Consider the following 16865-nt stretch of genomic DNA (forward strand, 5'->3'; position numbering starts at 1 on the left):
CTCAAAAAAAAAAAAAGAATAAAACAAATTAAAAAAACCTTCACAGACATACTGGAGATGAAAACGTACAGAAGCATACCTCAAATTATTTAGGGTTTTTAACATAGTGGTCTTTCCTAAGGATATAGTAAATTATTTTATTTAAACAACGGAATACTTCAGAATATTAAAACTAAGCATCAGCCCATAAGACTTTAAAAGGTGGAGTAGGAAACACGAATGCTATTTTATACAAGTAATAGGCTCTATATAACATTACCCAAAGACAGAGTACTTTTTAATACTACATACACAATAAAAAAAGGATGGAAACTAAGAATCAGGTTGAGATGAGAAGTGAGAGGATATATATATATATATCCTAACCTTTATTTCTGTAAAGATGGCTTTGTTTTTTTTGTTTTTTTTTTAATATGAGGCAACTTGGGTTAAGTGACTTGCCCAGTGTCACACAGCTAGTGAGTGTTAAAAGATGGCTTTGTAATTGTACTCATATGGTTCCTATGTATATCTTGGTACAGAGACTCCCAAATAATTTACACGTTCCATAGCTATTTTGAGTGAAATTAAACTACTTCAACTTACTGGATTTTGTTGGCTATGTAAAGAAATACTGATGATGTATGTGGATATATTTTATAACCAGCAACTTTGCTGAAGTTAATGTTTCAATTAACTGTTTAGTTGACTCTTTTACATTTTCCAGATAACCCATCACAACCATGAGTTTTATTTCCTTTTTGTTTATGCTTATTCCATTTTTTTTTTGGTCGCACTGCTATAGCTAACATTTCTAGAATTATGTAAAATAGTGGTTGTGACAATGGTCATATTTGAATAACCCTGATCTTACTGGAAAGACCTCTACTTTTTCTTAACTGCATATAGTGTTGGTTTCTTAGTTTTTAGGCAGATGCTGTTTACCACAGAAATTCTCAACCTGGACCATCATAGATTTCAGAATTTGTGAACTCAGATGGAAAAAAAATATATCTTTATTTTCACTTACCTTCAACTGAAATTTAGCATTTCTTATTCTGAGAAGGAATACAAAGGCTTTACCAAGCTGCCAAAACGGGTCCATGGCAAATAAAAAAGGTTAAAACCTCCAGGCTTAGCACATTAAGGAAAGATTTTCATTTATTCCTACATGTTTTAATGTTTTTTAACAGAAAAGAGCTCTGGATTTAGTCAAAAGCAGATTTTTCAGTAGAACCAATGAAATACATTGAAAAAGTCCAAAAACACATGCAATGTACAACACCTGTGGACCTTTCACGTCTTGAAGGGTGGGTTGGGAGTATCTTCTCATCTTCTTTTAAGCCACTTTATTTTGCAACATTAACTTCTAATTTTTGTGTGTATAGTTGTTGTTTCTATTTATATTAGACACTGTGTAATGTACTGTTTTCTTGGCTCTGCTTACTTTACTTTGGATCAATTCATATAGATCTTTCCATGCTTCTCTACATTCATCACAATCACAATTTCTTAGAGCACAATAATATTCCATGACATTTATGTATCAATTTGGCCGTTCTCCAACAGAATGGCATCTACTTTGTTTCTATTTCTTCGCTATCACAAAAGGCGTTATTATAAATATTTTGGCATATATGAGGACTTTCTTATATATGGTTTTCTTGGGCTTTAACCCCAGTAACAGAATCTCTGTGTAAAGGGGATGGACATTTTATTCGCTTTATTTGCATAATTCCAAATTACTTTCCAGAATAACTGTACTAATTCATAGCTCTATCAATAATGCACCAGTATGTCCCACATCCCCTTTAACATTGACTACTGTGATTTTTTTGGTCTTCTTTGACAACTTACAAGGTGTAAGGTAAAACCTAAAGGTTGTTTTGATGCGCATTTCTCTTATTATTAGTGATTTAGAATATTGTTTCAAGTATTTGTGAATACTTTGCAATTCTTTTGAGAACTATTTGTTCATATCTTTTGACCACATAGCCATTGCTCTCTCTTTCACTCACACTCACACACACACACACACACACACACACACACACACACACGTTAATTATTTACATATATCTTGGATAGAGCATTATATTTTTACTACCTATTTTGTGTGTGACTATTATGTAGCTTCCTTAATTATCTTTTAGCTAAGTTTATTTTTTGCTACTTCTGCTTTTTAGTTCAACTGAAACATTACAGATTTTGTTCTAGTTCCTCATTTTAATTGTGTGAATATTTGTGTGTTGTTTATAAATAATGTTGTTGAAATAGCATTAGATGCTGCTTTTTTATCTATCTACTATTTTTCTCTATGTTATGGATGAATTTATCCCTCTGATAGTTTTGATTATTAAATGTGTATTTCCATCCATCCTATTTTCCTGTAGTATTTTCCATCCATGTTATTTTTACTTCATACCCCTATCCCTTTGTGTTGTCAGAGAGAGTAACAGGTTGGATAATTACTTTAGCATGATTCAGTATATTATTATTCGTGTTCTAAGGTTTGAACTGGTACAACTAATACTAAGCTTTCTATCATATGAATGGAAGCAAATTTAACCTATTAAAACACTAGGGAGCAGTTTATAGCCAAAATCAGAGGAAAATTAACCCAGAAATTGAACTACTACAAATCATACTGCATTTTTAAAATAAACACAAGTAAATGTTTTTTTAAACAAGTAAATATAATTACTCAACAAATTTACTATCATTTTTAAACATTTAAAATGCTTGGCGTGGTTTTAAAATGATCAAACATTAATAATGAATTTGACTTACAATGTGAGCACATTTCCAGGGGGTAGCTTGCTTCATTTCCCTGAAATTTAAAAAAAAAGAAGTTTGATTAGTCATAACTAACTAGTCATTTGATACGCTGAATGTGATTATTTTAGTTCAGAGCATGTGAAATGGATGAAATGGCAAAATTCTATATGTTTCCATGACAAAAATAGGAGCTTATACACAAAAACCAAAATAAATATTTTAGAAAGGCTAATTAATCTTAAGGCAATAAGGAAAATAACACACATACATACACAAACCCCTGAACACTCTGTAATTGTTATGACCAAGCCTGGCCCTGAAAAAGATATAAGAAAATAAATCTACTTCTTTTCTTTACAGAGATGAGAGGCCTATGGGTGTGAATTACTGCAAAAATATAAGAAATGATGAGGCACTTCCAAGCCATGTGAGCAAAAAGATGGCAGACTAGACATTTTTTCTGATTCCCCACCATTTCACAAAACTCCCCAGAACAGAAATTATGTGCCAAAGATAAAGCAACTTCAGGTGTTTCCATGGTCTAGGATGCCAAGAATCAAAAACAAGGTTAAAAACAAAACCCAAAACCTAGGAAATTATATTCACTGTCCAACTCATTCATTCCACTACCAGCAGTGAGGATACACTAACAAACCCAAGGATACCACACAGGCTTACATCAAAGGCCATCCTTATATCTTGGTCCTACCTCTCTTCCTTCTAGTGCCATTAAGACCCTGACTCCAGGCTGTAGAAACTTTCTTGGGCCTCAACAGCCAATTTAGCCACAGCCTTTCAGTAGCAAAAGCCTGACAGGAACTATTCCCCAGAAGCACCAATGCTGGTGCCAAGGAAACCAGTCTGAACTGCTAATGCTTGGCCAAAGAACTAAGGAGCATAGGGAGTGGGACTCGTCACCAGTACAAGACTGTGTGTGTGTGTTGTGTGTGTGTGTGCGCGCGCGCGCACTGTGGGAGGTGGGGAGAAGAGATGTGCTTAGTCTTAGTGCTTAGAGGGAAAAGCATAGCATCCAGCTAGGGCCAGTTCTGACCACCCAAAAGCAGAGACCTAGGCTGGTGAACAGTGAATTGCCTAGTGTGGGAGAAGGCTGAATTGCTTTGAGATCCAGTCCTCAAGGAAATCACAATCAGAGCGGGAAGGAGTAAGAAGTGAGCAATAAGCAAAACACAGGGACAAAAAGACTCAAAGTACCAAAGATTCCAGGAAGAAGAAATTCAAATTATGTTAAATTCTTGAACATACACAGATAAGTCAACAGGAAAAATAGTAATAACAGAAATATGACCTCTAGATTGAGTAAATGTATTCAAGCATCTATAAATAAATACTGCAAAATATAAGAAAATGATCCAACACTTGACAAGACAGAGGACTCTGTGGAAGCTGAGAAGAACATGTAGCCACAACACACTGTTCCTAAATGGTTTATAAGACATTAGAATCACAGGAGTAGAATTTATTTCCTGCACTGCAAAAATAATAAGCAGAACAGAAAATTATGAATCTGTAATGGCAAGCCTCATCAAAGGAACAAAAGAGAGAACAATAGATTGGGAATGCAAATATATAAGTGAAAGACAATCCAGAAGAAGAGAAGCAAAAAACATGAACATCAAAATAAAATATGCTCACTATGCAAGCAAAATATATGAATCTGGAAGACAAGACACCCAGAGACAACCCAAGGATCATATTTCCCAGAAGAACCTGACAGGACAAAAGAACCTTAACACTACAATGAAGGATATAATAGAAGAGAAATGCCCAGAACTTCTGAACATAGAAAATAAATTCCAATAGAAAGAATCAGATAGCATCCAGAAAAAAACCTAAGATTGCAATCCAATTCAGAAATGACAAGTTCTGCAAGCCATCAAAATCATTTGAATAAAGCAAGACTATTCTGTGTCCACTAGAAAAAAGAAGGAAGGAATAGAATAACGTGTTCAAAGAGCACTGTAGCACAATATGCAGCCCAGGGTGACCTATCTTGAAAATGTGAGGCTAAACCATACAGGAAAAAATGATGACTGTTCAATAATACAGAACAGTTTTTGACACATATTTGGGAACTGAAGAGATTATTTGCGTCTTAACACAAACAATAAAAATGCAGGAGTGAATAAATGCAGAGAACAACATCAACAGAGTAACAGCAGAAAGACCAGTAAAAGACTTCTTTCAAAATGCATACAAGGAGACAGGTGAAGGCAGAAATCTGGGAGAGGCATCAGTGAAGAAGGGGACAGGGGGCATTATAAACAGAACCTGGTGACAAAATGTCAATAGATGAAAGTTTCCTTTGTGGGACTACATTAAAATACAGGCAGACACACAAAGGGGGTGGGGGGGGGAGAAACAAGGGAATAGAGAGGAGGAAATTATTCACTGGGGTCAAATCAAGGGCTATCTATGAGAGGAGAGTGACATCTTTGGTCTCACAAAGACAAGTGCCTACAGAGGAACAGGTGAAGAGAAGGGGGTAAAGACTGAAAGGGGAGGAAAAGAAAGAGGTCTTACTTTGGAGGAGGGAGAGGGTTCCACCAATGAATGCTCCTTTGCATGAAGGGAAATGAGGACATTACAACTGTATGAGGACTAGAGATTTTGTTGCATGAAAATTCTACTTATTCTGGGAGGAGAGGAGTTGGAACTTCTGAGGGAAACTGGCACCAGGAGGAGTAAGAAAGAATGGGCCCAGGGAGGTTCCAGGTAAATATGGGGGGGGGGAAGATTAACAAGAAGAGTTGGAGGGGAGGTTCCTTACCATGGGGCAGTGTCCTCTCTGATACCTGAAATAATTAACATTGTTATTATAAAAGAGTTAGGCACAATAGAAAAGCAGAATGCAGAAGTCATAGAGTAAGCGCTATAAGGCAGTGGCAGAAAGTACCTAGAGGACAAAGCCTAGAATGGATACTTTGTAAGCTTTGAAAGAGAGGGGGAAAAAAAGAGACCACATGATTATAAGGGCCATGAATCAGAGAATGAAGGTTTAGAGTAAGCAGAAAGAGAAAACCAATAATGGAGAGAAAGAAATCCTTTTTTGAAAGAGATGCAAAAAAAAACCACCCAACTAATGAACAAGATAAACTGAAGAGAAGAGAGGAAGGGAGAATCTGCTTGACTAAGGAAAAAAAGAGAGGGTAGAAATATTTAACTGGATAAAACCATGAGAGAGAAACTAATAAAGCCCTAGAGGGAAAGGAAAATGAGAAGAGAGGATAAAGAGTGAAGGAGAAAAGAGCCATGGGGGGGTGGGGGATATTAAAGTAAAGTAACTGAAGGAATGTAATATGTTTACAGCAGAAGAGGGGGAAAACATAACTTAAACCTCAATTTTAGATATGGAGAAAAATATAAAACTAAGTTTCATAACTAAATGTAAATGGATTAAGCAATCTAATAAAACAAAAAAGAATGACAGATTGGATAAGAAAACAAAACCTTACAATCAGTTGTTTACAAGACTTTTTTTTAAAAGGCATATACACAAAATAAAATTGAGAATGGCATAAAATTTACTATTCATCAAGTGAATCCAAAAAAGCAGGAATTGCAACCATGCTGTCTGACAAAGCAAAAACAAACATTTTCCCCCCCCCAAAAAAGGGAGGGGGAGATAAGCAAGCAAACTATATTACTCTGAAAGGAATCACAGACAAACCACTATCAGTAATTTAATGTTCCAAATAGCCAAACTTCATACACTGTTCTCAAAAACTGAGAAAGAATTCTACCAGAGTCCTTTATGAAATAAATAGTCATAGTATGCAAACCAAGGAATGATAAAACACAGAAAGAAAACTGTAAGCCAGTATCATACTGACTCAAAATTTCTAACAAAATCCTATCAAACAGATTAGAGTGCTTGATCCAAGAAATCATTCACTATTATCAAATGGGATTTATATCAGGGATGGAAGGAAAACATTAGGAAAACAATCAACATAATTAATCATACTAAAACTCCAAATATCCCAAACCACATAATTATCTTAACGGGTGCAGAAAAAGACTGTGACAAAATACAACACTTTTGTATACTAAAAACCTTACAAAATATAGGTACAATGGGATCTTTTTTAAAAAAAACCCTATCTAAAACTAAAAGTAAACACAATATGCAATAGGGATATACTAGAAACCTGTTCCAATAAATACAGGAGTGAGGCAAGGTTGCCTGCTCTCCCCACTATTATTTGATATGTTAATGGAAATGTCAGCAATAGCAATAAGACAAGAGAAAAAAATTAAAAGAATAAAAGACTAGTAAAGAGGAGATAAAACTATCCCTGTTTGCTGACGATGTGATAATTTGCTTGGAAAATCCCAGTGAATAGGCAAACATACTAATTGAGACAATAACTTTAGCAGAGTTGCAGGCTACAAAATCCTCAAAAATCAACAGCATTTCTTTATAATACTAACAAAACACTAGAAGCAATAATAGAAAAGGAAATCCCATTCTGAATAACTATAAAATGTATAAAATATCTGCGGATCAACCTCCCACAGCACCAAAAACTTATATAGATTCAATTCAAAATACTGTTTAAAGAACTAAATGACCACCTAAATAGCTACAGGAATATTCAGTGGTCATGGTGAAACTGTACCAATATAATAAAAATGACAATACTATAAAAATTAATGTACACTCTTAATGGTACACCAATCAAATTACCAAGAGGATACTTTATAGAATTTGATAAAATAATAAATTTAGAAAAACCGAAAGATCTAGAATATCAAGAGAAATGATGAAAAGAAGGATGAAGGGGGAATAGCACTTACAGACTTCAAAGTATATTATAAAATGGCAGTCATCAAAGCCACTTGGTATTGGTTAAAAAAAAATAGACACATCTATGGAACAGCGTAGATGAGGGACTTTCAGAAACAACAGGACTCCATCTAAGTATTTAACAAAGTGGAAAACATAAATTACCTGTGGAAAAATTTCCTATTTCATAAAAACTGCTGGAAAAAGTAGAAAGCAGAGTAGCAGAAGTTAGGCTTACACCAACACCTTATACCACACTACATTCTAAATGGATGTGACCTTAATATTAAAGATCATAACATAAAAAAATAAAAAGGAACAAATAATGTACCTCTCACACCTAGGGATAAGAGATGTATTCTTAACAAACAAGAGACAGAGACAATTACAAAAGAAAGCAGATAACATTGATTACTTGAAACCTAAAAGCTTCTGGACACACAACATCAATGTATTTAGGATAAGGGAAGTGGTTGAATGAGAAAAAAATCTTCGTACCAAATTTCTCTGATAAGAGTTTGGTATGCATGACACATAAGTTTATGTGTGTGTATGTATTATATGTATATATACAGAAGTACATATGTACATATATACATAAATACATGTACACATACATATAAATATACACATATATGAACAGCCATTCCACAATAAATGCTCAAAAAATATGAACACTTCTCAAAAGAACTGCAAAGTTGTCACAACTACATGAAGAAATGCTCTCAAACCATTAATAATAAGAGAAACGCAAAACAAAACACTCTGATTTCACCTCACACCCTGCAAAATAGCAAAAATACCCCCCAAAATGGTAGCACTCAATATTGGAGGGGTTGTGGAAAGATGGGCACAAATTGTTGGTAGAACTGTAAAGTAGTATAACCATTTTATAAAGCAATTTTGAATTATGCAAATAAAGTGACTAAAATATTTATCGCCCTTGAAAACAGATTCTGTATATTGTGCTTATATACTGTGCTTTATATATATACTTTATACTGTGCTTATATTCCAAGGAAGCCATCACATTAAGTCTCTATATACTCCAAAATGTTAACAGCAGGTCTTTTTGTGATTGATAAGAATTGGAAATAAAGTAGATGCCCATCAAATGGGGAATTATGGTACACAAATGTAATGGAATAGCACTGCACACAGAAACATGCTAAGATCGATATGAATCAGTGCGGAGCGAAGTAAGCAGAGTCAAGAAAACAATATACATTGTTGTAGTTACTATGTTAATGGAAATAAGGACACATCAAAAAATTAAAAGTCAATGTAACAAAATTATAAAGACCAGGTGGATCGCTGAATGAAGAGAGATGTGATAAAGGCAAATTCACTCTATATGAGAGATGGCTGAAGGAACCAGAGCTGTTAGACCTAAATAAGAGATGCTTTAGGGGATATATGGTATCTGGACTGCAGACTGTTTTGAAGGGATGAGGCATTACTGTTTTTTGGGTGGTGGTGGTGGTGGTGGTGGTGGTTGTTTTTAAAGACAATTCTGTCAAATAGGGTAAGGGAGAAGTCCTTAACAAGTGGCAGGAGGTTTCGAATGAGAAGGCTTCCAAATTCAGTCCCTCAAAAGGGGTAGTTTTGAAACTTGACTTTCCTTTACCTAGTGTTAACAAAAGGGAAGGTGAAGGAAATAAGCATTTATACTGTCAGGCACTGTGCTAGGCACTTCTTACAAATTGCTCATTTAATCCTCACTACAACTTTATGAGGTAAATGCTACTACTATATCCATTTTAAAATTGAGGAAACTGAGGCAAACAGATAGTTAAGTGACTAGCCCAGTTTCATATCACTAGAAAGTGTCTGAGGCCAAATTTGAACTCAGATCTTCTGCCTCCAGGCCCAGAGCTCTATCTACTGTGTCTCAACATTAGACATTTTAACAACTACACCACACTCTTGGGCCTTGTGATCACCTAAAATTCCCAGGGATTTCACAAATTGCTGATGGGTCTGGTCTCTCCTATCCTTTACTTAAGTCTGTCTTTCAAAAACCTTTTGAAAAGTCCCCGCATCCATGCCTTCCTACTCTTCTCGATGTCAGCTGCTACCAGGAACTCTAACCCCCTTTCTCCTGAGTTAGAAAGTGATCTAAGCACCAAAATCCCTACAAATTATACCCACTGTAAGGTCTCCATCTCCCTTTAGAGAATATCTCCTTTCCCCATGGAAATGTTTCCCACTTTCTTTCTTCCTGTTTCAATCCCTCCCTTTGCCACCTAAGCAAGTTTCCTGTAGGCTCTCTTCTTCCTGAGGGATTACAGGAGTTACCGTCCTTTTGTTGTTAACTTTTGACTTGATTATGGCATATCACATATTCCCCTCTTCCTTTTTATGTGCCTTCCATTCTCTTAATTAGGTCCTACAAAAACACTGATTCATCTGTGGGGGAAACTGTTGTAAGGTTCATTTCATGATGTTCAGGACTGATTCTTCACCATTACTTCTACTTGACTTCTGCTTTTACCTATCTCCTTGTGCATTTTTAGAAAGAAATTTTTAATGGTCTTTCTCTTGATATTTTGTTGAGGTCCTTGGTTGCTCTATTTGTATCCTCTGGTTGTACTTCTGTCTGGGGTGTTCGAAAATCAAATATTGTGAATGCCCTTTTATTGAACATCCATCTTCCCCCTTCTGTTCTCCCTCAGGAGGGTGAAGGGAGGGGCACTACTGTTCGGGCTCAGGCTCCTCTGCTCTTTTAAAACATTATTCCATTCCGTCTTACGCTATCTGGTAAATGAAGAATGATCTCATTATTTGAATTTCCTTTCCTTAAGATTTGTAGGTCTTTCTCTGGGTTGCTTGCAGAATTTGTTCTTTGTCATTGGAATTGTTCAGTTTAACCAGTCTGCTGTTGTTCATCCTTCATTTTCCAAGAAGACCAATGACATCATGGGGTGATGTCTTGACTTGTGCATGAATTGGATTTAAGTGAGCCAGAGTTGCACAAAACTGTCAGCCTAACTCTCTTTTCCACAGTCATCAAAGTCCAGTGGCAAGACAAAAATTCTCTTTTAAAAGGAATATCTTGCTTCATGCTCTCTCGGGAATCTACAGGGCCCTCTGCCTCATCAAGCTGATTAACTTTCTGTGGTCTTACACAATATTTATTCATAGATGTCTAGACTCCTTTAGCTGATCTAGAATCCATGTTCCTTCTGTTCTTAATATCTTCTCTGTTGGCTTAATGTGCTTATGCTCAAGGTCTTTGAGTTTTCTTATGTTTGAGATTTTTGGTAATTTTAATCTTTTTTTTGGCCTTATATTCTCTTATTGCTCATTTTCTGACTCTTTCTCCTTTAATTATGGTTTTCCTGGGGGCTGGACTTCAAAGCTGTCTCAGATTCCTCACAGTCTGAATAATTTACATTTCGTGGACCTCAATCTCTGCCCCAAGTGACTTCTGGGGGACTGGAGAAAGGAAGGGACAACACAACTCGTCCCAACAAGATGCTAGGCTCTTTCCCTCAGGCTTGCTAGTGTGATTATCAGTAGTATTCCAATTTATCCTGTATATATCTTTGGTACATAGTTGTTTCCATGCTGTCATCCTCATAAACTGCAAGCTCCTTACGACCAAGGGCTGTTTTTTGCCTTTTTCTGTTTCCTCAGTACTTAACACAGTGCCTGTCACAAAGCAATTACAATAATGCTAATTGCCTGATTGACTCCCTCTCTTTAGTTCCTGGCCACTATCCTAGTACAGGATAGATAACCTTTTTTTACCACCCATATGGACTATTACAAAGGCCTAAAAGGTTAATGTAATATGGTTCCTTGAATTTTTCAACTGAAATTCAGTCCAGTGATCTCCAACTCCAAATCCATGTTTATTTTCAGAATAAAAGATATCCAGGAAATGTAAAATCAGAAAAGGAAGGGTATCATTATGGTATCCAGTTAAATACTTGGAAGGAGACCTCCAAGAGCACTTGGTAGTTTCTTTCAAAAGTTAAAGGAAGATGGGTAAAAATCTGCACTATTATAAAGAGTAATATCACAGATCCATACATATATAAGAATTAACCTATTTCTACCAAGATTATCTAAACTTTTGTTTCCTTTTACAAAGATCTGTTAGAAGATCATTCATTTCTCTAAACAAATTAAATACTTTGGGGTGGGAGTGGGAGTCTAATAGTTTTAAAATCTAGTTCAAGTTCCTCCTAAAAGAGATGCAGAAATGAGGCCCTGCCTGATAGCTAACAAAGCTCATTTTGGCAGACCTGGTCACCTGATTCAGTCCAGCACATTTCCCCTGATCCTCTAGAGGACTTAGAATAAAAAGATATTGTAATTTTTTAAAGCATTAGTCATCTTCTCCCCCCTCCAACTGAGTTTAATTTCTTTACCACTCAGAAGAAAATGAAAAAGGTAAATAAAGGTCAGGGAGAACAGAATTATCGAAGAACAGCAGCAGCAGTGCAAAATTTAAAAATGAAGACAGAATAAAGTTTATTTTAAGAAATTACTAATTACCTATATAGGGTAGCTAAGTGATACAGTGGATAGAGCACAGGGCTTGGAATCAGGAAGGCTCATCTTCATAAGTTTAAATCTGGCCTCAGAACATACTTGTGGGTAAGCCATTTAATCCTGTTTGATTCATTTCCTCATCTATAAAATAAGCTGGAGAAGAAAATGGCAAACCACTGCAGTATTTTTCCAAGAAACCACTCCCTCCTCCCCCCTCCAAAAAGGGGTCACAAAAAGTTGCACACTAGTGAAATGACTGAACAACAACAATACCACCTATAATCTTCTGACCCTTCTACTAGGTTAGTGTTGCATCTTCTATTTCAGTTACTCCTTAAAAAAAAATAAATAAAATTTTTCAAATTTACCTTTAAACTTACTTTTTGTGGTAACCATCAATGTGCTAGGCACAAGGTGGCATTTCAAGCTACATGCTTTTATATCTGATTTTCCACATATTAGGGATCAATGTGCAAAAGGTTTAGGCTCTACCCAATGTATATCAACTTCAACAATTAAGTTATTTTTAGTCAAATTATACAATCATATAATTTAAATGATGTTGAATATGATCATACTTTTCATGAAATAGAAATGAGAACCAAGAAGTTCTGATGTATCAATTATTTCACATACTGCAAGACTAGGAAAAAAGAGCCAAGAGTTTTATAAATCAACTGACATCCAATTATAAATTGCAGAAACAAGGAGTCATCTAACAACAACAAAATACTTATAGCTTGTTAGTTTTAAAAACTACAACCAAATAAGGCAATGCTGTCTTCAATTAAATCTAATAAATAGATTTTATTGAATATTCTGACAGCATACCATTTGAAAGCATTCGGAGGTTTACAGTATCACTCTATAAAATTTATTTCTACTTATTTTAACCCTAACTGACATTTTAAAGATGAAAGTAGTACTAATAAAATCAGAGAGTTACAGCAGGAAGAGAAAGGGAGTTGGGTTTTGTTTTGGGTTTTTTTGAAGGTTTGGAAGTGTACCTCTTCTGTTAAAAATATGCATTCTTTCATAAAATTATTTTGAAAAGAAATTTTATTTACTATTATGATTCAATGACAACACAGTTCCTCTTACTAGTTTTGCATGTAAAGTTTTCAAGAATATTGGTGGATTAGTTTGACCTGAAGAAAAAGATTTTTTTTTAACACTTAATAAGAATGTATATGTAGAGCCTATATCAGATTGCATGCCATCTTGGAGAAGGACTGGGAAGAGAGGGGGAGAAAATTTAAAACTCAAAAGCTTATGGAAGTAAATATTGAAAATTAAAAATAAATAAATTTTAAAAAAGAAAAAGATATTTAAAAAAATGTTAAATCCAATTAAGGAGCAACTGCCTTATCACCTATACCTTGACCATTACAAATTACCTTCTGCTCTATAATTTACTAAACAAAGCACATTGCTCTCTCAAAATGACTACATACAACTACTATACAACCTTCGTTCCTAGAAATAGCTAAATAGCTTGAAAAGAATAACTGGAATGGCTTAATTCTTTGCAAAGGGGATGCTGGGAAGGAAAGGAGACCTAGATAATGGTGTGGTATAACATCAACTGGGATGGAAGGTAGGAAATGTCTCCTAGTCTCAGTTTTGCTATTTACTGTGTGACTTTGGATATTCATATAACCTCTCTGCACCTCATTTTCTTAATCCATAAAATGAAGAAAGTTGTACCAAAAGATCTCTATTGTTTTCAACTCAAATTCTAGGCTCTAAGTCAAAGATAATGCTGAATCCAGGACAGGGGAACAGAATAGGCCAGAGGACTTATCACTTCTCCAAAGGGTATCTGATCTATGCAGAAGTCACATTAATAGCAAGGGTTTCCACACTAGGGACTTACAAAGAGAGGAATAAGGCAGACAGTATCAGCATATTGTACAGGTCTCCAGATAAAAGCTATGTGACCATATGTTGAGTAGGTTATAAAGGAAATTCTTCTGGTATGGGTTGGACATATCCTCTTGAGTTCCCTCAGCTCTTGTTACTTTGTGACTTGTTCTGGGTCTGATGAGTCACATCAACAACACTGAATTAATTTTAGGGAGAAGGGCAGAAAGGGGAGGCAAAGGGGAAGAAAGACCACCCATGTTGAAGAAATTCCTCAGGACATATTTTAATACTGGAGAGATAAGGGGTGTTCTTTTATACAATATTCTTGTCTTACCAATAGAGAAAAATACAACATAAGCAAAATATCTTCAATAATTAAAGTTTCTTGGCATGTTAAATCTAATATGACTTAAAATATAATAATATAAATATATTATTAAAATGCATTAATAATATAAAGCTAATATGACTAATAATCACCTATTATTGGTATTACCAGCTTGTACTCAAAATATTAGTTAACAATATCATGCTTCAGGCATGCATGTTAATGTAATGTATTGTTGCTATTAGTAGCTTATAAACAATTCTAGCCAATAGCAGGTCTATACTTGTCAAAACAACTTGGGCTGGGGGGAGAACATTAAGTGTCTGCCCAATTTAAAAGTTTGCCAACTTGCTTGGAGTAAATGCCTTCGCCAAAAATTAGGCCAAAGATAAACCATATACTGCTCCTGAATACAATGAAAACTTCACTTATTCAACTATTATTTATGTTCAATTCAATTTAAACATTTATTAACACTACTGATTACATGTAAAGGAGAAAAGCAAAATGGCACAGTGAAACAAGAGATACTTTTGCCTTGGAGTCAGGAAGACCTAGATTCAAGGCCTGCTTCAGAAAAACCAGCTGCACAACAACAGGCAATTAATTCAGTTATTCTCTTAGCAGACTCAGGCAACTCTAAGATTAAATTATAGATGGGCAGAAAATCTGCACTGGAAGAGCAAGCACTAGAAACTCCATACACTGGTCCAGACCCCACCTCTCAACTAAAAAAAGGTATGTTAAGTATTATGGTGGAGGAGTTGAAGATACAAGAACAATATCTTCTCCCAAGCAGCTTTTATACTGGGGCAACAGGATAAAAAACATACCCAAATAAATAAGTATAAGGCACGTAAAGAAGGAAAATCACAAAGGACTAGAGGGAACGATTCATAAAAGGACTGACACCTGAGAAGAGCTCTGAAATTCAGAAGGAAAGAATTCTAAAAATCAGAAATGAGAAATTAGTTCAAGGCACGAGAGCATGGCTTATGCTAATACAAAGAGACAAAGACTGAATACAGAGAACACAGTCATTTGTCCTACTTGGCGGGAACACAGCTTTTGTGAAATAATAATATGACATAAGAAGGGTAAGATACAAACAGAGATTTAAAACCCAAGCTGAAGTAATATTTTATCAGAGGCAATAGGGAGCCATGGAGAATTTTTGAGCAGGACAGTGACATGGTCAAACCTATGTTATTTAGAAAATTTCTTTTGGAAGCTCTGTGGAACACGGAAGAAACTAATCCAGGTGTGAGGTGATGATGAGGACTTTAACTAGGGTGGTACAGTGGGTGTGAGTGGAAAGAAGGGAAAGGATAAGAGAGATGTGCATCAAAAAGACTTGGCAATTGATTCAGTATGAGGGGGTTGGCGAAAGAAAAGGAGGAGGTTAAAAATTATTCAGATTATGAATCTATCACTGGGAGGACGGCGGTGTTAAAAAAAAACTAGGGAAATTAGGAGAAGCAGTTTTGGGAATAGGACATGTGAAGCTAATTGGTTCATTTTGCATATGTTAAGTTAGAAATGCTTATAGTAATCAAGATGTAGATATTTAGCATGCTGTTTGCAAAGTGGGGCTGGAATTTAGGACAGAGCGTTAGTTTTGGGAGTCACCACTGTAGAGATGATAACTCAACCCATAGGAGTTGATAAAATAAAGAAGAGAGAAGAGAAGGGCCAGCACTGAACTTTTGGGGACATTCATACTTAAGAAGGGGAGGGGGTGTGTGTGGGAAGGAGATAATACAGCAAAGGAGACGGAGAAGAAACAGTCTGACAGGTGAGAGAAGACTGTAACACTGACACCAAAGGAAGGAGACTAACAAAGAAGAGCGAGTGATGGGCAGTATCAAAAGGGTTATAAGGGTCAAGGAGAATAAGACCTAAGAAAAAGCGATCAGATTCAGCAGTTAGGATGTAGCTGGTAATTTCTGAGAGCAATTTTGTAATGTGATTGCCAGAGTTTAGAAATGAATTGGGGCTAAGGAATAACAGGTAGAGTGTAGACATACATGTTTAAACTCTTCAATCTTTCCATTGCCTGCCTTCTTCCTCTTTCTCTACTCTCTACTTTGAACAAGTCAGTGGTCTCCATTCATTTTAACCTCTTTATTTTACCTGCAATTAATTTCAACATGTTTTTGAAACATCTACCATGAATAAGGCATTGTATTAGTCCCTGGAGACACAAAGCTTAAGACTGTCAGTTACTATCTTCAAACAGCTTACAATCAACTAGACTTCACTCCTATTATTCATCTTGCTTGAAACGCTCTTCTCTTTCCTGTCCAAATCCTAGAGATCCTTTAAGATCCAGCTGAAGTCACATCTTTCTTTAGGTTTCCCCTGACTAGTCTTGAGGTGATACTTCCCTCCTCTCATGTAAGAGTACTTACAAGAATGTATTACTTGAGACAAGCAATATTTTTTATATAGTTTCTTTTTGTGACATCAGTAGTCCTGTGTGCTTTTATTGACACTAGGCTGACTCACAGCATTAAACTATGACCAGATGAAACTAAACTGAACTTGTTTCTCCAACTCTTGTCACTTGGGTACTGAATTTTGTGCTGTTTACATATTTCATTG

The 16865-nt window shown here is 35.6% G+C and overlaps 1 protein-coding gene across 3 annotated transcripts in view; it reads right to left on the bottom strand.

Moving 5' to 3' along the window:
* PPP3R1 (protein phosphatase 3 regulatory subunit B, alpha) overlaps positions 1-16865 on the bottom strand; it is a 117812-nt gene that overhangs the window by 46276 nt on the left and 54671 nt on the right. For all 3 annotated transcript variants that reach the window (XM_020985407.2, XM_020985409.2, XM_020985408.2), the window contains exon 2: positions 2770-2809. In XM_020985407.2, the coding sequence (XP_020841066.1) occupies positions 2770-2809 (40 nt within the window). The remainder of the gene's footprint in view (positions 1-2769; positions 2810-16865) is intronic.

Source organism: Phascolarctos cinereus, unplaced genomic scaffold (assembly GCF_003287225.1).
Source record: "Phascolarctos cinereus isolate Bilbo 61053 unplaced genomic scaffold, phaCin_HiC Scaffold_2;HRSCAF=192, whole genome shotgun sequence".
Taxonomy (NCBI): Eukaryota; Metazoa; Chordata; class Mammalia; order Diprotodontia; family Phascolarctidae; genus Phascolarctos; species Phascolarctos cinereus.